At 37.5% G+C, this 23194-nt stretch overlaps 1 protein-coding gene across 2 annotated transcripts; it reads right to left on the bottom strand.

The window, feature by feature from the left end:
• Window positions 1-6671: 6671 nt before the first annotated feature.
• LOC142850265 (glycine N-acyltransferase-like protein Keg1) lies at window positions 6672-22583 on the bottom strand. Of its 2 annotated transcripts, none has more exons than XM_075973584.1 (6): window positions 22539-22583; window positions 17826-17915; window positions 14723-14830; window positions 12866-12992; window positions 10524-10695; window positions 6672-8142 (listed from the first exon to the last, which is right to left on the bottom strand). In XM_075973584.1, the coding sequence occupies exons 2-6, from the start codon at window positions 17901-17903 to the stop codon at window positions 7740-7742; spliced, it is 888 nt and encodes a 295-aa protein (XP_075829699.1). In that variant the 5' UTR covers window positions 17904-17915; window positions 22539-22583; the 3' UTR covers window positions 6672-7739. The 2 variants fall into 2 exon arrangements, with proteins under 2 accessions (XP_075829699.1, XP_075829698.1); XM_075973583.1 differs by having other exon boundaries at window positions 17826-17982; window positions 22539-22565.
• Window positions 22584-23194: the final 611 nt, after the last annotated feature.

Genomic DNA, 23194 nt, shown 5'->3' with positions numbered 1-23194 from the left:
AATTTGAAATATCTGCTTTAAAGATGTTCAAAGAACATTTAGAGTTTTCTAAAGGTTTATTGTTTAAAAAAATTTCAAATAAGGTAGAAATACAATAATTGAACCAAAATTAAAACAAATATTTATTGACATATTGAAATGAAAAAATTTTAAAAAATCAAATAAATTCTGTATCTGAAACACAATAAATAAAATTGAAAACATAATGGAGAACATTGAGAGTAGCATAGGTCAAGTAGAATATATAGTCTATGCTTTTAGAGATGGGACATTCAAGAATATCAATCAAAGAACAAAATGAAAGATGAATGAAATAGAATAAAAAAATGGTTTTTGTCTTGATTTATTTTGTTTGAGGGACTGAATTATAGGCTAAAATGTTTCATGACATTGGAATTTTCTTGCTCCTACTTTGCTTTTCAGAGATAAGGGGGATAAATAATTAAGTATAAAGCCAATACACTGACTTGGTTTTTTAATCTTTAACTTCAAAGCCTCCAGAAATATGGGACAAGAAATTACTGTTAATTATAAATTACTGGTTTTGGTTTTCTGCTATAATGGTGCAGACTGAGACAAAATGTATTTGTAACAAACTCTGTTATCAGAGTGGAGTATCCATACACAAATAATATGGGAATTATAAAGAGTAACATTATATTCCACAAACTAATCTCCATGCAAACATTTCTAAAAAGTATTGTATTTCTATTTTTGCTGCTTTACATTGAAAAAAATTCCAGGCAATATATTTTGATCATATTTTTCCTTACTTCTATTCTTTTTAGACTCTTCATACCTAACAAACTTTATGCTCCTCGTCTTTCTCAGAACAAACACACAAAACAAAAAAACAACAATAACAGAAATCAAAATACACAATCAAAATAACAATAAGAAAAAACATTCCCAAAACAAAGCAAAATGAGACAAAATGTCTACAAAAAACTATTGAGTTTGTTTTGTGGTAGGCAACTACTAGTAGGTGTGGGGAAATGCCCTGATATGTGGTTAATATATCCAGTGATATTCTATTGATGAAAGCAGATGTTTTCTTTACCAGTGGCTCTTAATTGCAGATAGCTTATTGGTTAGGGATGGGAGGCTGTCACCTTGGTACCCTGTCCCTTTAAGAGACAAGCCCTGACCACTGCCAACCCTTTTCTTCTGCCAAGGCAAGCAACTCTCTACCCTCACCTTCTGTGTCTTTCTGCCTTTCTTCTGGAGAGGCAACCCTTGCTTCTCTCTTCTCTTCCTCTGTTGACTCTTGACTGAGGTTTCTTTCCTGCCTGGTCCCATAGTTGTTAAGTCCCAAAGAAATACAGAGAGGGTGACATTAAATATAAACTGGTTGGTCTATTTGTTCAGACTTCTTATTATCTCTTTCTTATATCGTACATTAGCCCGTAATTTTTGTCTGTGTTAGCCATGTGGCTTTGTTCCTTTAGCAGTGAGGCTTTCTCATCTTGCTTCCTCTGTATCTGTGTGACGATGGCAGACTGAGCTCTCCTCTTTCCAAATTTCTCCTGTTCTCATTGCTCCGCCTCTATTCCCTGCCTAGTTGCCCCACCTTTACTTCCTGCCTGGCTACTGGCCAATCAGCATTTTATTAAAATAGAACTCACAAATATTTACAAAGTACAAGAACATTTTCCCACAGCATTTCTCTTCTCCCTTTGCCCCCTTCCCTTCTTTCATAACCCACTTAATAAACTCTATACCCAAGCTCTCCCTGTATGACTTTTTCTATCTGTCTGTCTCCTGCCAAGACCTCAGGCCATATGCCAGGTGACCCACCAAAGCCTCGGATGAATCTCAGCTGCCCCTCGTGGGGCTGTCCCCGGGTCAGCAGCATTATAAATTATAAACAACTTGGCTTGAGATTTTTGTGGGACTCCTAACAGTAGAATTGGGGGTGTCTCCGACATTATCATTCAGAAGGCAGTAGGTGGCATACAGGAGGTGACAACTAGTATCCAGAAGGTCAGCCCACCAGATGAATGACTCTCTGATAGGGAGCCCCACCTGGAAGAGCTGTGTAGGATTGACTGTAGTCACCAGTTTTCCCTGTCTATAATGTCCCTCATGTGTCACGTCACGTCTTCTGTAAGAACTGCATTTCTTCCCTAAGAAGAGCTATGGGTGTGTTCCCACTGCTTGTGTGTTTATCCCATGTATAGAATCCATCTATTGGGCACACATATAGCTGTGAGGGGTCATAAGGATGATTTATGCTTAATCTGTATAATTTTGATGAATATAACTAATACTAGGATGTTTTACTACTCAAACTTACATAGAAAAACAATAGTATTCTCATTCACAAAGACAGCTAATTTTAGACTTTAGAACATTTTCAAAGCAAACTGGTTGCCCTGGAGATGAATATTTGGTTTCCCCTAGAGACAAATACATGAGATCAATTTCCCAGGTGTTCATGCTGACTCAAGGTCAGAGCTTTAGGCAGCTTTAGCAGACATAACACTCTCAGCAATTGACCTTTTGCTCCACATGTTACTCAGTAATGTTGTCTGCTTTTACTATACTAGAAAACTATGTAAGGAGAATAGGTCATGTTACTTGAGGAACTCATTGCGTTTATAAGTAACTCAGCATGCCTACAGTCCCTACAGAGTACAAAACAGAGCTTGTAAATTCCAAGTTGCTTTGGAAAAGAATTCTAGGGAAAAAAAACACACTTGGCCTTTTCTCATTTGCTGGATTGCCAAGAATTTTTAAAAATCATTTTATTCTAATTGTATGAATATACATGTGTTTGTATCTGTGTGAGTGTATATAACATGTGTGTGAGGGTGCTTGTAGGAGCCAGTGGGGGGTGTCACATCCCTTGGAGTTAGAGTTACAGGTATCTGAGAACCACCTGACATGGGTGTTGTATCCAAACTCCAGTTCTCCTGGTTTAGCAGAAAGTGTTGTTGATCACTAACCCATGTCTCTAGCCTAGAGTGTTTTCTTGTGATATTGATTTATGTTTGTTTCCTGAAATTTTGTTTACAATCATTAAGAGCTGGCCACTGAGCTCTTCTTCCCTGAAATTTCAGCTATTAAGTAACTGTATCCAGTGAACTCTTTGGTAATCTTGTGAGGCCTCTGGACCCCTCTTCAGGATAAGTGATGGACTGCTAAGTAAATTAAACATATGGATTATGGAGAAAACAAACTGGTACTGAAATACACTTTACTTAAGTTGCAATGATGATTAACTCCACAGCTAACAAATATCTAATGGCAAAGTCTAGTAGTGAGTACAACTATTTATTAAATTATTATGTTATTACATTAAATATTTAAGAAAAGGTGATGTTTCAGTTTACCCTCAGCAAAAGAAATCAGACATAAAATTATATTGTCAGCATTAAGGGTGCAGCCAGCAGGAATGCTAATGTACTGTAATCATATATATATGTCTTCATAATAGAAGGAAATGCCAATGTGTTGCTAATATGTGATTTGGAGTTCATGAAAATGAATCATCTATCTCTCTCTTCCCTGAATTTAAGTGAAACTCTGGGAAATCTACTGACCTAAGCAGAACTTCTTCCTGTCAAAACATGGCCTCTTATGCCAACAACTAGAAGCCACAGAAATGTACATCTTTCCAATAATGAAGAGGATAACTCAATTCATCACCCCTTTCTTCTGATCTAAGTACTAAAAGGTCAGCCCTGCTTGGTATCCAAGATCAAAGGGGAGCAGGTGCATTCAGGGTGGTATGACCACCATGCCAGTTCTTTCCTCAATAACAGATGTTATGAAGTGGATTGCTGCAAATCTTAAAAACAAGTTAAAGAGTTTGGTGATTTGAATGAGAATGGCCCTCTGAGGCTAACATATTTGAATACTTGGTCCCCAGTTGGATAAAACTCTTTGGGAAAGATTAGGAGGTGTGGTTTGTTGAAGTGGTGTGTCACTGGGGCAGGCTTTAAGGTTTCAAAAGCTTGAGTCCTTCCCAGTTAGTTCTCTGTCTACCTCCTACTTGCCAATCAGGATGTAAGCTCTCAGCTACTTCTCTAGCACCATGGCTGCCGGATTCCATGCTCTCTATCATGAATCTCCTCGATTCACCTTCTGAAACTCTTAAGTTTTGGATAAACTCTTTCTTCTGTAAGTTGTTTTGGTAGTGTTATTTTGTCATGGCAATAGAAAGGTAGATAAAACAGTGCTAAAAGTGATTGCCATTGTAGCTTTATTTTTTCTTTTAAGTTAAATTAGACATTTTATTCTAATTTCTATTTCTAATTTTTATGTCAATATAATTTTACCTTACATATTATTTGATAATTCCATATATGTATGTAGTGTATTCTAATCATATCAACTGCCCACCTTCTCTAGACCGTCCCTCAACATGACTCTTCCAAGCTTCTTTTTTAAAATTTATTTTTATCATTTAATTAAAAATTTCCACCTCCTCCCCCTCCTTCTATTTCACTCTGCTCCCTCCATCCCCCTTCCCCTCCCTCTCCAGTCCAAAGAGCAGTCTGGGTTCCCTGCCCTGTGGGAAATTCAAGGTCCTCCCCCCTCCATCCAGGACTAGGAAGGTGAGCATCCAAACAGACTAGGCTCCCACAAAGTCATTACATGCAGTAGAATCAAAACCCAGTGTCATTGTCCTTGGCTTCTCAGTCAGCCCTCCTAGTCAGCCACGTTCAGGGAGTCTGGTTTGATCACATGCTCCATCATCCAGCTGACCTTGATGAGCTCCTGTTAGATTAGCCCTACCGTCTCAGTGGGTGGGCGCACCCCTCGCAGTCCTAACTTTTTGCTCTTGTTCTCCCTCCTTCTGCTCCTCATTTGGACCTTAGGAGCTCAGTCTTTTGTCTTAGTGACAGTGTCCTTTGCTTTACAGAAGCTTCTCAGTTTCAGGAGGTCCCATTTATTCAATGTTGCTCTTAATGTCTGTGCTGCTGGGGTTATACATAGGAAGCGAACTCCTGTGCCCATCTGTTGTAGAGTACTTCCCACTTTCTCTTCTATCAGGTTCAGTGTGTTTAGATTGACATTGAGGTCTTTAATCCATTTGGACTTGAGTTTGTGCATGGTGATAGATATGAATCTATTTTCATTCTTCGCAGGTTGACATCCAGTTATGCCAGCACCATTTGTTGAAGATGCTTTCTTTCTTCCATTGTATACTTTTAGCTCCTTTATCGAAAATCAGTTGTTCATAGGATTGTGGGTTAAAATCCGGGTCTTTTGTTCGATTCCATTGGTTGATTTCCCTGTTTTTATACAAATACCGAGCTGTTTTCATTACTGTAGCTCTGTAATAGAGTTTGAGGTCAGGGATGGTAATGGCTCCAGAAGTTCCTTTATTATATAAGATTGTTTGGCTATCCTAGGTTTTTTGTTTTTCCATATAAAGTTGATTATTGTTCTCTCAAGATCTGTGAAGAATTTTAATGGGACCTTGATGGGATTGCATTGAATCTATAAATTGCCTATGGTAGAATTGCCATTTTTACTATGTTGATCTTCCCAATCCAAGAGCAAGGGAGATCCTTCCATTTTCTGGTATCCTCTTTTATTTCTTTCTTCAAAGACTTAAAGTTCTTGTCAAATAGATCTTTCACTTCCTTGGTTAGAGTTACCCCAAGATATTTTATGCTATGTGTGGCTATTGTGAAAGGTGATGCTTCTCTGATTTCCCTCTCTTCTTCCTTATCCTTTGTGTATAGGAGGGCAACTGATTTTTTGGAGTTGGTCTTGTATCCTGCCATGTTACTAAAGGTGTTTATCAGCTGTAGGAGTTCTTTGGTGGAGTTTTTGGGGTCGCTTATGTACACTATCATATCATCTGCAAATAACGAAAGTTTAACTTCTTCCTTTCCAATTCGAATCCCCTTGATTCCCTTAAGTTGTCTTATTGCTATTGCTAGAACTTCAAGCACTATATTGAAGCGGTATGGAGAGACTGGAAAATGAGGGCTGATGAGATGCCAAGGACAATGGCACTAGGTTTTGATCCTACTGCATGTACTGGCTTTGTGGGAGCCTAACCTGTTTGGATGCTCACCTTCCTAGACCAGGATGGAGGGGGGAGGATCTTGGACTTCACACAAAGCAGGGAACCCTGACTGCTCTTAGGACTGGAGAGAGAGGGGAGAGGAGTGCGGGAGGTGGAGGGAAATGGGAGCAGGAAGGAGGCAGAAATTTTTTAATTAAAAAAAAGAAAGGCATACTAAAGCATTGTTTTAAAATCAACCCGTGCCACTTTGACTTTAGATTGAAAAATAAAGTAAATATTCTGTCATTTAAAGGAATCATGAGGGGGAAAAACAACTTAAACAACTGTTTGGAGCCACAGTACTGACAGCAGAAGGATTTGAGTGCTGGAGGGAAGAACTCAGGAGCTGTCTGCTGTAGGAGATTTAGACGGTTGTTGTTGGCAAAATACTCGGGAAAATTTACTTAAATTCAGCTAATAAAATTAAGACATAACATTTACCCTCTCTATTAAAGCAATGGTCTTTCTACAGTCCAAGATCTCCCTTTCTCTTTTTTCTCCCATTCCCTTAGCCCTCCAGTTTTGCTACTCTACTCCTTCCTCACCCTTTCCTTTTTTTCTTTCTCCTGTGTAAAAGACATCCATTTCTCCTGGTTTGAGTGCTGTTGTTTCCTCCTCTCCCTACAGTGCTCTCCCTTCTAACATTTAAGCTTCCATAAATAAAGAATAGTTTTATTAAATGTGAACATTAGTGTGAAGTAACAAAGCTCAACCTTTAGAACAATGTTAATTTCTTCTTCCTGGTGTGGGAACAAATGGTGAAAGTCATTGTAAATTACAGAAAAATGGTCTTTTCTTAAAATTACATTATTTATTTGTGATTAACATGTCACGGAACACCTGTGGAGGCCGGAGAACAACTTGACGGAATTGGTTTTCTTCTTCCAGTTAATGGCTTGATTGCAAACATCTGTACTTGCTGTTCCCAGGTTTATTTCTTAATAATTCTACAATTTCACCACACACATTGGTCATCTGTGTATGCATGTGTAGTATTTTTACATACTAACAATATAACAGCTAGGAAGTGACCTGGGAGAGAATGATTTTGAATAGGTATTTATAGATGACAAGCTACTCCTCCAGCCAATCAAAGAAAAACAACAGAAAGCCAGAGGCGGTATGAATATCTGGGGTGCGGCAGGCCACAAAACAATACTACTTGCTAACGGGCATGGATCAGAAGCTGTAAGAGCAAAGTAGAAAAGAAAATTATTTAATTAAATGCATTAGAGCAGTGTTCTCAACCTTCAGATGGCAAAACCTTTGGGGTTTGAATGACCCTTTCACAAGGGTTGCCTAAGACCTTCAGAAAACTTAGATATATATTTTATGATTCATAACAGTAGCATAATTACAGTAATAAAGTAGCAATAAAAATAATTTTATGATTAGGGTTTACCACAACATGAGGAACTTTATTAAAGAGTGTAAGAAGTATTAGGAAGTTTGAGAACCACTGGGTAAGAGACATCCTGAGAACGTGAGACCTGTGACAGAGTTGGAGGAGGAGACAGTGACCTTCTGCATGACAACAAAGTGGAGTTAAGTGCATGAGCAATGTGAGGGCAGAGAAACAGTGTGTGCGGTTCCTGATATACCCCTGCTTTCTAGAAACACTCGTCTGCCTAATGACAATTTATTACTTCTTTCTGTTCACCCAGCTGCTTCTCCATGTACAAGGACTGTACCCTCAACACTCTTTGCAGCTTCACAGAGGCTCATAATTCCACTGGTTCCAAGTACAGGGCATGGGGACCTGAGTTAGCCTGGCAACCGTTCTCTGCATGGTGAAGTTAGCTTTATCCACATGTGAATACAAGGGGAAGCCAAGATCATTTAGAGTCTGAATCTGGTGGGAACCAACATGGTAAATGAGGCCCTGTTTCCGGTACTGAGGCAAGGTGCCTCCCATTCTCAATTCTCCAGTGTGGTCCATCAGGCTCCACGACACAGGAATCCCCTCAGGTCCCATAATACAGAAGCTGGGGAAGGTGTGGATACAGCGCTCAATGAACTTCTGACTTTTCTCATTGCCACCATAATGCCAGATGCTATTCACCAACGCAGCATGTGTAACATCCAGGGAGGTGAATTTGAACAACTCTTGATTACTATTGGGAACAAGAGGAAAGAGCAGCCCTTAGTCACATAGATTATGAATAATTTTATTCATTTTCCCCTAAATTGCCCCAAGCGCAAAAAGCAGAATCACTGACTGTGTGCTCCGTAGCAGGACTGTCTGAGCTCCTATCAACACTGTGTGCATTAACTGTTAATTAATTGTTCTTCACTTTTTGTGTTTCCCCATCTAGTGAGTGGGGCTAATAAGCAACTTGCAATGGTGTGGGAGGCTTCAGGAGTCATTGTGGGATAAGCTCTGTAGGTGCAGCCAGACACTCTTTTTTCGACTCTGGTTCACTCATCCATGTGCTAAGCAAACTATTCCACCACTAGATTCTGCTTTCTGTCAAAATTGGGCTTTTAGCTCACAGTAGAACAAAAGTTCCTAGTAGCTCTTGGATGGGAGTGTTCTCCAGGGTCCCATGTAGTACACAGGAGAGCAGGGTACTTCCAGGAGGAAAGTTCCACAAAGGGCTTTGGAATTGAGCATCCTCAAGTCACATACTCACTGCTGGCTTCTGGTTCTCCTCAGCATTAAGTTAAACATAAATGGGGATAATGTAAAATGTGTACAAAATATTTTTATTAGGATTCACTTGTTGCATGAAGAGAATTCACTGAACATATATTGGTTTAAAACCCACTGTGTGCCAGCTCCTGATGATCCTAACTCTTGCAGGTTTTCATTATTGGTAGAGGATGAATCAAATATCAAATCTGTAGAATAAATTAACTAGTTTCAAATACTCATGAGTGCTATGAGTAAAATAAATGTGAATCCTGCGCATTGGTGACTTTTACTGAAGTGATTTACCCAGGACTTCAATGAAGTAACTTGTGACCTGATCTGGATAACAAAGTAAGTCATTAGTGTAAAGACTGATCTGCATAGGGGAGAGAAGTTTTAGACAGGGAGGAGCTAATCTTGGAGACCTGTGCTCATGAAGGTCAAGTAGAATTGCAGCAAAACTATGGCATAGCCTCAGTACCGTCTGCATTTAGCTCTACACTAGAAACAATGTTAAATCATTCACATAAATGTTTCATGTCACCTAACCAATATTATAGTGTGAACTGATTTTCTGAGAGAGAGAAGGAAAGAACAAGAGAGTGAGCTAGTGAGTGAGCAAAAGAGAGAGATAGAGAATTTGAATGAGGTTCCTTTTCCTCTAAATCTAACCAAAATAATTAACATGAAGTAAACTGATGTGAACCAATCTGTCAAATTCTAATGTGTGCCTTCCTTTTCTATTTTATGTGGGAAATAACACTGAAATGACAAAAGTTTGCTCGTGTTATTTTAGCTTGCCTCAGTCTATAAAATCAACCTCTTTCTCTTTAGACTACATCCATGAGAACACTAGTTTGAAAGAATGGCTCAACCTCTGACTTTAGACTCATTTCTAAAAGACAGGTTATGTTTTAAAAATAAACCTGTAGTATTTTTTAAAAATGTCTGGAAGTTTTGTAGGGAAGAAACAAGATAAGGCCTAAGAAGTAGATGAAAATCTCCTCTTAGAGGGCTGAGAAGTTCAGAAAGATTTGAAAGCATGTCAGGGAGCTTTGAAATCTTATTAGCAGGAGAGAGACGTGATCCTTATTTAAATTTATTGTAATTAGAAAGCTACTCTGCAGAATATGGTTGGATAGGTACCAGGGCAAAAGCTAGCTTAGGGTGTGAAGGCATGGCTAGTTAAACGGTAACCTACATCCAGCTTGTATAGGCAAATAAGATTTTTAATTGAATATATATGTATATGTGTGTATGTATTTATATGAATGTTACATGTTCATGTATGAAAATCAGAATGCAAATATTGGGAGTTTGTTAACTTTCTCTTCATATAGGCCCCAGGGATTGAATTAAATTCATCACACTTGGTAGCAAGAACCTTTAGCTGCTGAGACATCTTGCTATTCCTTAATGCAGATAATATTGTTTTAAAATGGATTTTTGAACATCAAGTCTAACTTCAATATAAGCTCATCTCAGTTATTCTGTGGGTCACAAATCTACTGATAAGAGTCTTCATAACAAATAAAAGAGGAAAAGACACAGAGGACAAAGAAGCTCAGGTGAAAGTGAGTTTCGTGAGTGGAGCATTGCTGCCCAAAGCCCAGGTACCCCTGGAATGACAATGTGTGTGGGAAAAGAACATAAGGAATTCTATCCTGTGGAATCCAATGCAGCATAGCCTTGCTCAGGTTTTGATTTCTACCTTCTAGACTCCAAAACAATGATGGATCACATGCGCTTTGATTTATCCCTATCCTTTAAGGTGACCTTCTAACGATCACTTCAGAAATCTAACACAGGAGGCATGTTATTAGTAAGACAGTGATTGGTGCAGAACAGCTTTGAAACACTTACATGGGCCTGGGATTGTCACTGCTGCGTACTAAGTTATTCCCATCCACCAAGGAAGGAGCCAGTTTCTTTGCTGTTTCAAGTATCATATAGAGAAAGCACTGTGTATGCTTGACCTTGCCCAAGTTAATGGCTCCAAGATTTTCTATCACTTTGTCCAGGCTTGACTGTGAACCTTGATGGGGAAACAAGGCAGCAAATGATATACCATTACTCATCTTAACATTTGGGAAGGCTATTCAATGTATTCAAAGGGAATACAAACATAGAAACATCAAGTCTCGTGTTAAATCATGACCAGTTTCATATGATAAAGGCTATATCCCTCTCTTTTTCTAAATTTAAGTTTTGGATTGTATCACAAACCTTAACTACTTAAGACTACAGTTACATTCAGGAGTTTTGAAATTAGAGAGAAACATGATGCCAGGCAACCTCCCAGGAAAACACAAGGATGACCCAGCTAAGACCCCTAGCAAGAGAGGAATTGATGCCTAAACTAGCCTTCCCCTGTAATCAGACTGGTGACTTCCCTAATAGTCATCATAGAGACTTTATCCAGTAACTGATGGAAACAGATGCAGAGATCCACAACCAAGCACTGTGCCAAGCTCCAATAGTCCAGCTAAAGAAGAAGGCGGGATTATATGAGCAAGGAGCTTCAAGATCATTATGGGAAACCCACAGAGACAACTGACCTGAGCTTGTGGTAGCTCTGGACTCTGAACAGGCAGTTAGACAGTCTACACTGAACTGACCCTGGAATTCTGCATCTAGGTGAGAGCTGTGTAACTTGGTCTGTTTGTGGGCCCCTAGCAGCAGGGCCAGAACCTGTTCTTGTTGCATGAGCCGGCTCTTTGGAACCTGTTCTCTATGGTGGGATGCCTTACCAAGCCATAATGCAGTGGGGAGGAGCTTGGTCCTGCTTCAATTTGATATGCCCTGCTTTGTTGACTCCCATGGGAGGACTTACCCCTTCTGAATGAAAACCTAGAAGTCATGGATTGTGTGTGGTGTAGAAGGAAGATGGGGTGGGATTGAGAAGAGAGGAGGAATACTGTGGTCAGTATGTAAATTTTTTTTTTTAGAAAATATACTTATAGCTACCAAACAAGACAATGTTGAAGTATGGTAACTGAAATTGAAGGGACATTTCTAAGTATGCAATCCATTAAATTGTCAGTATAAGGTTCTCAGTACCTATATATTGCACTAATATGACTCTTTAAACCCTTAATTTCTTTGGTTCAGTCATAAAACTTGCTTGTGCTCATGAGAAGGATGTGATTTAGTAAACATAGTTCAAAGAGTGCACTGACGTTGACTTTCACTTTCTGTTTCTAATCCTATGATTTTTCTTGTCACTCAATCCACTTCCATCCCTGAGGTTAAGAGTTGGCACAGTGTTATTATGAAATACCAGACTTGGGATCAAGGTGAACTATTTATATGAGCTCATCATTACCCTCCAGACAACTGAGCTCATACATATGAATCCAGGTGAGACTAGCAGAGCTGCCTAATGGAGATCGATCCTAATTGTAAGCTAAAATAATTGTTTTGAACTGATATTGAAAATTTGAGCTGGGCAGTGGTGGTGCACAACTTTAATCCCAGCACTCAGGAAGCAGAGGCAGAAGAATCTCTGTGAGTTCGAGGCCAGTCTGGTGTACAAGAGCTAGTTCCAGGTCAGACCCAAAACTACAGAGAACCCTGTCTGAAAAAACAAACAAACAAACAAAAAAGAAATAAAATGAAAAATTGAGATTCTATGAAACTAGATAGAATATTACTGATTAGATTTTTATTAAATGACTCATGTAGCCCTTAAGGAGTCTATGTTTGGAATAGTATTATAATCATTTTTTTTCTCACAAAACTTTGATCTCCAAAACAGAAATTACTTAGTCTTTCCCTTACAGCTAACAACTGTTTTAATCAGGATTCAATCTTAGATCATACCTCTTTAGAAGGCATAATCTTACTTACTAAAATATTCCTTTGAAAAAGTGACAATATAATAAAACAGAGATGGCATGGGAGGTTACATTGCCCCCATGTTTATGTTCTTTAGTAAAATATGGGCATGCTAAAGAAAAAATATCAAGTCCTAAGGCAGTAAGAAACTACATTAAAATTTCCTTTATACACTTTACATTCCGCAGCTCTTGAGAGTTCCCCTTTTAGGTGGTAGATGCTGAACCTGGAAACAGATAACAGCATGCTGATTGTCTACAGCTTGCAAAAATGTGTGTGGAAGGTAAGGCGTTGTTCAAGAGGAACAGTGACATCCACCATGTGTACACAGGAGATAACAACAGCTACATATACCCTGACTCTCTTACTTTGAATCTGTAGATGTTGTTTCCAGTTAATGACTTCTGATGAGCTGAGGAACTTCTGACAATTCTCGGGATCCTTAGAGTAGATTAGGTAAGTGTTGGTGTAGTGGTCAAGGTCATCGTCCATGTCCTGTTTTCAAAAAGAATAAACCAAAATGTTTATGGATGGGTTGGTGTTTGGTTATATTGGTATTCAGTATTCAGTTACATTGTGAGAAATTAAAACCCTAAAAGTAATGGCTCCTGTGGATTTACGTTGTGATTATTTACAGTGCAAAAACAAGAAGAAAAGACTTGACTCAATTGAAAGTAAAATCATCCTGAAAAACATTATCCAAACTCAAGGGAAACTAGAGTGCTATAAAATTCATTTAGAAGAATCAAGATAACAAAATAAAAGAACATTTTGATAAAAGAATACTCCTTGCTCTGGGCTATGAATACTCTGGTATTAAAGTCTATACTGAAAACAGAATCAGAATATTAACCCATAAATAGGAAAGCATTGCTAAAGCTAGTAAGCTAGGTAAGCCTTCAAAAATAGCTTATTATAGTTTAGTAAATGACAACCTCATAAAGCAAGTAAATGGGCATATATATATACATACATACATATAACAAGTTTACAAACTCAAAATGGGACTACTTAATTATCAAAGAATCTATCACAGAAATATTACTTCTACTAATAAATAATCTGAATGCTTTTACTACTCAAATTTTGGTGAAATATTAACTAAAATGTTGTATACTGTATAATGATACAGAAGATAAAATTATTAATTTTCTTGTTCTGCCTTATTAAATATTTAAGTCATCTTCAACATTCATGTTGGCAAATATTTTCCACTTGGTATTGAGAATAAACTCTAATTCTCTCCCTGTAATATCAACCACCCTAACCACTCTTTTTTCTACCTTCTTTTATTGACTTTGCTGTAGATAACTGGTATAGAAAGCAGAGCAGCATCTCAATGGGAAGCTGGTATTACAATGAAAATTTATGATGGAATGAGAATGAGCTGGATTACTTTAAGTCCAGTTATCTTTAAAGACAGGAAATCTGATTTACCCTAGGATAATAGTTGAAAATGGAACTAAGAACTAACTTGTTAATATATACAAACCAAGCTTAGGTGATGCCTTTTTCTTTCTACAGATTTCCTTCTTTTATTGTATAAATATAAATGTTTTGCTTGCATGTATGTATGTATATCACAATTGAGTGAATCCTGTTGAGATCAGAAGTTGGTGTCAAATTTCTATAACTGGAATTCCTCACAGTTGGCAGCCACCACATGGATGTCTGGTTTCAAACCCTAGTTCTCTGCAAGAACAGCAAGTGCCCGTAACCACTGAGTGATCTCTCCAGCCCTAGGGAAATGTTGTTTGATGTTTATAATAAAAGATCAAGCCATTTTTTGTGTATCAACATGATCTTATGTTGATAATACTTCCCATCAGTTGCTCTAAATCCTACAAACAAAACGTAAGAAATAATGAAGCAATAAAGTGTGCTCACAGTTCAATTCAGCCACTGCTAATGGAGGAACTATGCTGCCAAGTAAAACAAAAGCGTGGATAAAAAATGAAAGTGTACCATCTGTACTTTAGTTACCATTCTCCATGGCTTATTACTACACCTTTGTGTATTTCCTTCTTGAAAGTTTTATAACATTCTGTAATTTTTGTAGACTTTTGTGAATTATCCTTCAGTCAGGGTATTGGTTGACATTAGTACAATTCATGTCTATTTTTCATCACGGGAATAGGCAGTGGCATCAACCATCCAGCCAGACACATGCTATGAATGAAAAACATGTGCAGATACAGGCATATTTATTCTATACTGCAACTTACCTCCTCCCGGGGTCGAATAACAACAGTATTAAAATCAGGCCACTTGTCCACCAAAGCCTTGAGCTTGAATGGGTTTCCCTGATTCATGTGGAAGACAGTCCCATAAACCTAAATATTTCAAGCCAGCAGAAATGTCATCATATTTCAAAGAGATGGGAAGCTGTAGCATATTTGACTAGAATAATGATCATTCTTATGAAAATATGAAATTTTTGTTGGAAAGATGTAATAAATGAATTTTTCAAATGTTTCCTAGTGTCAAGTTGCTTATTCTAACAACAGTGTCTTTTAAACACTGAGATAAAATATAAAAATGATGCATTTTATTAATAAACTCATTAACTGTCTTGATGTAGAATCTAATAAAAATTTTTTTCATGGATATCAGAGTTATTTCTTTTCATGTGCAGACAAATTTTATGATGATGAGACATTTCAGAAATGGTTTCCATTATGGCAAGTGTTTTTCTTACTATGCCTTAAAGAATTTTTGTAATTGCTGTTTAATATTCATACTACATCATTTTAGATCTGCATCATCTGGCTGTTGATATGTGTGGATCACTGTTTCTCATCTAAGTTAATATTTAGTTAGGGTTAGTGATACATGTCTGTTATGTCAGATAATAGGGAGGCTGCGGCACTCATGTTGAAAATTCAAGGGCTGTCTGGAATAACCAGGGAGTCCCAGGTCAACCTATAAAAATTGGGTTTCCATGCCATTAATATGTTTTATTACAGACAATTTCACCTCATCTCTTCTGGGACCATATATAGGCCAAATCCTAGTTCACTGAAAATTTCCATAGTGAGTATTGACAAACATAAAGAGAGAACTAGAAATTTTTATACATTAAGTATTATTTTATTGAAATAATATATGCTACAGAGGCATCTGGTGATATACATTTTAATAGATTTTGTACTTTTAAAAGGCTTCCTATAATGGTAACGCAAGCTTGTACAGGCCTTTGTATGTTAGTGTGGCAATTTCTCAGAAAATTAGTAAACAATGTTACTCAAGACTCAGTAATAAAACTTTTGATTATGTATCCAAAGGATACTCAATCGTGCTACAAGGACATGTGCTCAACTATGTTCACAGCAGTATTATTTGTCATAGCCAGAACCTGGAAACAACCTAAATATCCCTCGACTGAAGAATGATTAAGGACTCTGTGACCCTTATTTATGGCTAGAAACCAATTATGAGTGAGTACATCCCATGTTCATCTTTTTGGGTCTGGGTTACCTCACTCAGAATAGTGTTTTCTGTTTCCATCCATTTGCATGCAAAATTCGAGAAGTCATTGTTTTTTTACCACAGCGTAAAATGTACTCTAATGTGTAAATATTCCACACTTTCTTCATCCATTCTTCCATTGAGGGGCATCTAGGTTGTTTCCAGGTTCTGGCTATTACAAATAATACTGCTATGAACATGGTTGAACAAATGCTCTTGTCATATGATAGGGCATCTCTTGGGTATATTCCCAGGAGTGGTATTGCTGGGTCCAGGGGTAGGTTGATCCCGAATTTCCTGAGAAACCGAAACACTGATTTCCAAAGTGGTTGCACAAGATTGCATTCCCACCAGCAATGGATGAGGGTACCCCTTCCTCCACAGCCTCTCCAGCAAAGGCTATCATTGGTGTTTTTGATTTTAGCCATTCTGACAGGTGTGGTCCCAATGAGGAGCAGAAGGAGGGAGAACATGAGCAAAGAAGTCGGGACCATGAGGGGTGCACCCACCCACTGAGACAGTGGAGCTGATCTACTGGGAGCTCACCAAGGCCAGCTGGACTGTGACTGAAAAAGCATGGGTTAAAACTGGACTCTCTGAACATGGCAAAAAATGAGGGCTGATGAGAAGCCAAGGACAATGGCACAGGGTTTTGATCCTACTCAATGTGCTGGCTTTGTGGGAGCCTAGCCAGTTTGGATGTTCACCTTCCTAGATATGGACAGAGGGGGGAGGACCTAGGACTTACCACAGGCAGGGAACCCTGACTGCATTTTGGACTGGAGAGGGAGGAGGAGAGGAGTGGGAGGAGGGGGAGAAGGGTGGGAGGAGGGGGAGAAGGGTGGGAGGAGGGGAGGGAAATGGGAGGCTGGGAGGAGGTGGAAACTTGTTTTTTTTTTCCGTCCTTTTCTCAATAAAAAAAAACAAAAAAATACAGAAAAAAGAATGATTAAGGAAAATGTGGTACATTTGCACAATAGAGTACTACACAGCAGAAAACATAATGACATCTTGAATTTTTCAGGAACATGAATAGAGCTAGAAAACATTATTTTGAGTAAGGTAACCCAGATACAAAAAGGCAATTATCACATTCACTCACTCATAGGTGTCTTTTAAACATAAAGCAATGAAAACCAGCCCACAGATCACAATCCCAGCTAACCTAGACAGCAATGAGGACACTAAGATAGACTTACAGAGATCTAATCTACAAGGGAAGTAGAAAAAGACAAGATCTCCTGAGTAAATTGGGAGCACGGTTACCATGGGGGAGGATGGAGAAGGGAGGGAAGAGGCATAGAGGGGAACAGAGAAAAATGTAGAGCTCAATAAAAATAAATTTAAAAAACATCCTTTTTGTAGTCACACACAAAAAAAATGTTCCCCTGCTAGAGCCTTGTTGGGGACAAACTAAAACAAAACTTAAATCAAATCAGAATCCTTATTACTTAGTTTCTAATATGATTTCAACTAAATAGTGATTTGTCATTTAAGAATCAGGAAAATTGTTTATTCTCTACTGGCAAATAAACCTAGGACCTTGCACAGGTTAGGCAAACACTATTATGATGTATATTTTCAACATTCTTTCAAGTTTTATTTTGTAACTGAGTCTCACAAAAATTTTGAATTATCCTTTGGGAGTAAACTGTGACATTTGTTTTAGACAGTGGGGAGCAGCACTTTGCCTTTTTAAGGTTATGCAGGTGACATTATTGAGACTTCTTTCTGCTCTGGTGGCATAAACATAGGAGAGAGGAATGTCATGGTGCCAGTGCTCAGTGAGTCTTGACTCTTTCCCTCCTCTGCTTTACCACAGTGTGATCCTCAGTTTCTATGAAAACATTCTACTCTTACCTTTAAGGTCTCAGGCAGGTGCTTCCTCAGGGAGTTCTCCAGAACCTGGAGCATCTGAGAACCCTGTAAGTAGAACATCTCTTCTGATACCTTAGATGAAAAGAATAACAATAGCAAGTTGCAGTGGGAAGACCTTTACACAGTGTGTCCAGACTACCTCTAAAATAAGGAGTCACAGGCATATAAACGTCAGGAATTTATGTCTCACAGGGCTGGGAAATCCGTGATCAAGACATTGGCATGTTTCTTGTCCTGTAGAACTCTGTTTTCTGTTAGATACACCTTCTAGCTGTGCCTTCTTGGGACTGAAGGAGTAGGTTTGATCTCAGGAGCTTAACATATGAAGGCATTCATAACATCGGAAAAGGTGGCACAGAACCTCTCCCAAGGGCTCCAGCTCCTGCTATAACCCATCATATTGGCAAGTCCTTCCAACATAGGTCCTTGAAGACTTGCAAACATTTAGATCATAACAATGCTAAACCAGTAGAATCTGGATCTACACCAGCCTTTCCTCATATCTTCTTTTCAGAGCATATGATTTTGTGGTCATATCCAGTCTCTTCACTGCTGAAGGTATGTATCAGCTCTAAAAGTTCCCTGGTAGTATTTTTGAGGATTTTATATATAAAATCTTACCATCTGTAAATAGTGATACTTTGATATTTTCCTTTCTACCTTGTATTCCCCTTGATTTTCTTCAGTTGTTATTGCACTTGCTAGGTCTTCTAGTACTCTATCGAATTTTTATTGCAAGTGTGGACCACCTTGTCTTGTTTGAATTTACTGGAATTGTTTTTAGTTTTTCTCTATTTAAATTGAGTTTTTATGTAAGTTTGCTGTAAGTTGCCTTTATTATATTGAGGTATATTTTTTGTATCCCTATGCTTTCCAAGACGTTTATCATGAAGAAGTTTTGGATTTTCTTCAAAGGCTTTTTTTTGGTAGGGGACATCTGATAGATAATCATAAGATTTTTTGACATCAGTTTGTTTATATGTGGGATTGCATTGATTGATTTTTATATGTAAAGGAGTCCATTCATTTCTGGGGTGAAACCTACTTGGGAAAGATGGATAATATTTTTGATCTGTTCTTATATTTGGTTTGCATTCTAAAAAGTAGTTTTACTTTTATATTCATAAAGGAAATTAGTGTGTAATTCTTCTTTGTTGAATCTGTGTGTGGTATGGATATTAGGGTGATTGTGCCCTCATAAAATGCATTTGGCAATGTTCCTTCTGTTTCTATTGTAAAATAATTTGATGACTATTGGCATTAGCTCATTTTGGAATGTTTAGTAGATTTCTGTGCTAAAAACATCTGACTGTGGGCTTTTTTGGATTTGGCAACTATAACTTAAAGGTTAGAGGACTATTTAAATTTATGCCTTTTTTCGTCTTTTTATTAGAAAGTATTGTTCACGAAATACATTTTGATCTTCTTTACTCCTGTCCCAATCCCAATTCCTTCCATATCCTCCCAACCTCCTTACCCACTCAATTTTATGTTCTCTGTCTCTCTCTTTCTCTCTCAAATATAAACCAAGAAACAAAAATGAAAAACACAGCACGAAACGAAAATTAAACTAATAAAAATTGGCATAATAACAATAAAAATGGCAAAAAAGCAAAAGGAAACAAAAATTCCAGAAAGTTTGTTTTGTGTGGTTAGTATACCCAGTGACACCTCCTTTTAGAAAATGTCTGACAGAGGCTGTCATTTTCCAAAAGCTATCTCCTTGATTGTTCACAGTGTTTTCCTATCTCATGATGGGACCCTATTTGATCTGAATCTATGCAAGTTTTGGTGTGCTGCCATAGTCTTTGTGGCTTGATGAATACATTAGATCCATTTTGTCTGAGAGACACCATTGCCTTGGAATCCTCTCTGACTATTATGATCTTTTAGCCTTCTCTTTTACATTGATCCCTGAGTTATGAAGGGCAGTGTTGATGAATATGAGAGGGTTTAAGGGGAGGGGGAGATATGGAGGAGAGAAAAGAAAAATGTGGAGCTCAATGAAAAATAATAAAAACATAAAGAGGAAAATGTCTTATTTATGACAAAGAGCTCTAAAATCCTTCTTAGCACATTGTCCAGTTTTAGGTCTTGGGCTAATTCCCATCTACTAGAAGAAGACCTTTCTATGATGTGAGTTAAGAGGGTCTTGATTTATGGGTAGAGCAGTATGTCATTATGAATAATTTTATTTCTGTGTTCCTTTTAGTAGAAAAAACAATATGTTTTCACCAAGGTCATGGTCTATATAAACTGGAGTTCTTGGCTACAGTATCACTATCAGGCATGTGCTACATTTCAGAGAAGGTTTTAAGGGTGATTTTACAAAGTGGTTTGTTACTCCTATAACATTTGTGCCATTATTGTACTGGTATGTCTCGCAGGTAGGCCACTGTTTTGATCACAGGGTTTGTAGCAGGGAAATGTTGATGATTACCTTTCTCTTCCAGTGGTGTGCAAAGTATCGTCCAGTAACATGGACACTATTCAGTAGTGTGAAACTTCTCGTTTTGCACAAGCTCAACTTCTCTATTCTCAATGCTGTAAGTAAGTGTTGGTCTTAGCAATAGGGCCTTACCATCAGATTATAGGGAGTAACCAATAAATTTACAATAGCCTGTGATGTCTTGGAATTCCATGGGACCCCTTGGCCAATAACTCAAAAAGATTCTTTGTGATCCTGGCTCTGGAGGTTTAATATCATGGCTTATGATGTCTAGTTGGGGCCCTGTCTCCCATATTATATGGAGACTCGATTTAAATTATTTTCATATACATACATATTCTAAGAAGTTTCTACATCAGTAAATTTCTATGTTTTTCAAGCAACATTTAGTATTGTTTGTCTTGCTATTTTCTTACCATTCTTATATTGTCTGTAGTTTCTGTATAGTATTCTTTTCCTCATTCATGGTAATGTTAATACATGCCTTTTATTTGTATTTCTTGGTAACATTAGAATAGAGATATTCAAATTGGACTCTGTAGTATTTTGGCCAAGATAATTCATTCTTTGTTTTTGAAGACAATCATGTACTCTGCTGATTATACAACAGAATCCACAGATTTTTAGTAGATGCGAGTGGCAATATTTTATCTCTTGGTAAAAGCAGCAAAAAAGTTTTTTACATTCATTCTAATGTCCTGGAGTGTAACAAAATAGTAGGGGTCTAACATTCCTATAGGCAGATGATTTTTTTCCCTGGAACATTTTTCTGAGAGTGTCACAAACACAAAAGGCAAAGTAAATCTGGTATAAAATCATAGGCTTTGTTATAATGTCAGCAAATTGGATAGCATGAGAATGTTTGAGAAATGCAGAAACACACGCACACAAATGACAAATCATAATGTGCAATAACAACACAAGTGTGATGTCCAGTTAAAGAGGCAGATTGAAGTCTGAAGAGGTTTAAGGAATAGGAAATCTTAGCACTGTTAGTGGATAAAATCCACTTGGTCTTCAGGGTTTTAGACAGAGCTTTTACATTATTAAAATATGTCTACATAGAACTACTCAAAATAATGAATACAAAGAATAGATTTTATAAAACCTTTAAGGAATGTAACAAAAATGTAGTGATTATATCCAAACTATGATGAGATTGTAAAATTATAAGCTCATGGTCTGTCACTACTCTAAATGACTATTAATATAAAAATTATTGTACATATGTAAAAGTTAAGAAGTATTAAAAGGATGAAACATAAAGTAATGCACAGACTTTTGTTAATTATGTATGAGTTCATGTACATTTCACATGCATTAATCATCAGTATATGTAAGAATACAAAAAATAAATTAAGATAAAAATCAAAATTTTAGAAATAGCTCATCACATGAACAATATAGATCAAATCTTTTAGGCTAGCTTCCTTTTTTGATAATATCGATTAGCATTGAAAACACTCTATGTTCTTCATATTTCTCATCATTTTTCTTCTTAGATTTGTCTGAGACATTTTACTCTCCTGGTAAGTATCCAATAAAAATAAATTAAAGACATTTTCAATTGTCCAGCATCCCTGTGCTATTGGAACTGATTAACAGTTGCTAAAGCATAATACTTCTTTGCAAATATTGCTAACCAAATGTACTGCCTAGCTTTCACAATATATCTATAGTTCCTATCTGTTTGGAATGGAAACCTGCCATAGATCTCTCAAGAAATTTGACATCAACAAACACATCAAACTGGATATAGAAAGTCCAAAAGCCCTCAAAACTACAAAAGAATTACAGTCCAGGGAGGAAATCTGGGAAATGAAGAGGTTGCCTTCCCCAAGGAAGAGCACACCATTTCGTTATTCAGTGTCAAATCAGTCCTAAAATATATGTAAAGCTACAGTTTTACAGAACAGGTTAGTTATATTTAGGAATATATGTATATAAATATTTACATTCAATAACAATTATTTCAAAAAGAGGCCATGAATTTGAAAGAGAGCAGGGAGGGGTATATAGGAAGTTTGGAGGGAGGAAAAGGGAAAAATCATGAAATCAAATTATAATCTGAAAATAAAAATTAAAGATTTCCCCCTATGGTACATATTAGTAGGTATATGCACTTCTCAAGTTGAATAAACTCCCCCTTTTCACTGTATTTCCTTTCTAAAACCAACGTTTGATTTTTCCCACCTAGTATTAGAGAAAGGACAAGGACTCACCATTCTTCTATGATAAATCCTTACCTATAAATATGCATCCACACAGAGCCTCCTAAGAACATTAACAAGCAGCAGGTCTTTTCTGAAATGCTAGCATTCACAGTGTTTTGGTAAATGTTTTACAGAAATCTTTAGACTGAGGATGTACTCTGGACTTTGATTTTCATTAAGAAATAGGAAAGCAAAATTCTGGCTGTCTTGAGAGTCAGAAGATTCCAGTATTCCCACAAATGTGTGCCCAGGAAGATGACTATGCAAATCTGAGATTCTGATTGTGTGTGCCCTCTCACACAATCATCTTTTTGGCCCACAGGAAAACAGCTGATTAGGACTAGAAAGAATCTGTGATCGTCTAGAAATATCTTTCCTCATTGCCTGATGTGGAATTTGCCTCTGTATGTTGTAAACATGTTTATTAAACTCTGTTTACATTTCTACCCTTCCCAGTTTCCAGCTGAAGTAACAAGAGGGAAGCCAGAAGTGTTGGGTAAAATTAGTTCTGAAAAATTTAGAGTTTCTTATCCATACACTGTCAGGGACCAGCACAGACATAAAACATTTCTTGTACCAGAGTGGAGGTGTGGGAATAAATGAGGTACAGTTCACACGACAATATCAGGAGGGAGTCTCAGGGTTCATTTAAATCCAGAAGGTTACCCACATTTATTATCCAAACAGCT

This window comes from Microtus pennsylvanicus, chromosome 5 (assembly GCF_037038515.1).
Source record: "Microtus pennsylvanicus isolate mMicPen1 chromosome 5, mMicPen1.hap1, whole genome shotgun sequence".
Lineage (NCBI taxonomy): Eukaryota > Metazoa > Chordata > Mammalia > Rodentia > Cricetidae > Microtus > Microtus pennsylvanicus.
The sequence above is the reverse complement of the archived record's forward strand: the minus strand, read 5'-3'. Positions and strand labels throughout refer to the sequence as shown.

What these genes read in the sequence shown, in the direction of transcription:
- LOC142850265 (XM_075973584.1), bottom strand. Translation starts at nt 17,903, where the DNA reads ATGTTCTACTTACAGGGTTCTCAGATGCTCCAGGTTCTGGAGAACTCC. An exon ending in ACCTGCCTGAGACCTTAAAG is followed by an intron (nt 14,831 to 17,825) that starts GTAAGAGTAGAA and finishes TGAAATATTTAG; the next exon opens with GTTTATGGGACTGTCTTCCA. An exon ending in ACAACATCTACAGATTCAAA is followed by an intron (nt 10,696 to 12,865) that starts GTAAGAGAGTCA and finishes TTCCCCATCAAG; the next exon opens with GTTCACAGTCAAGCCTGGAC.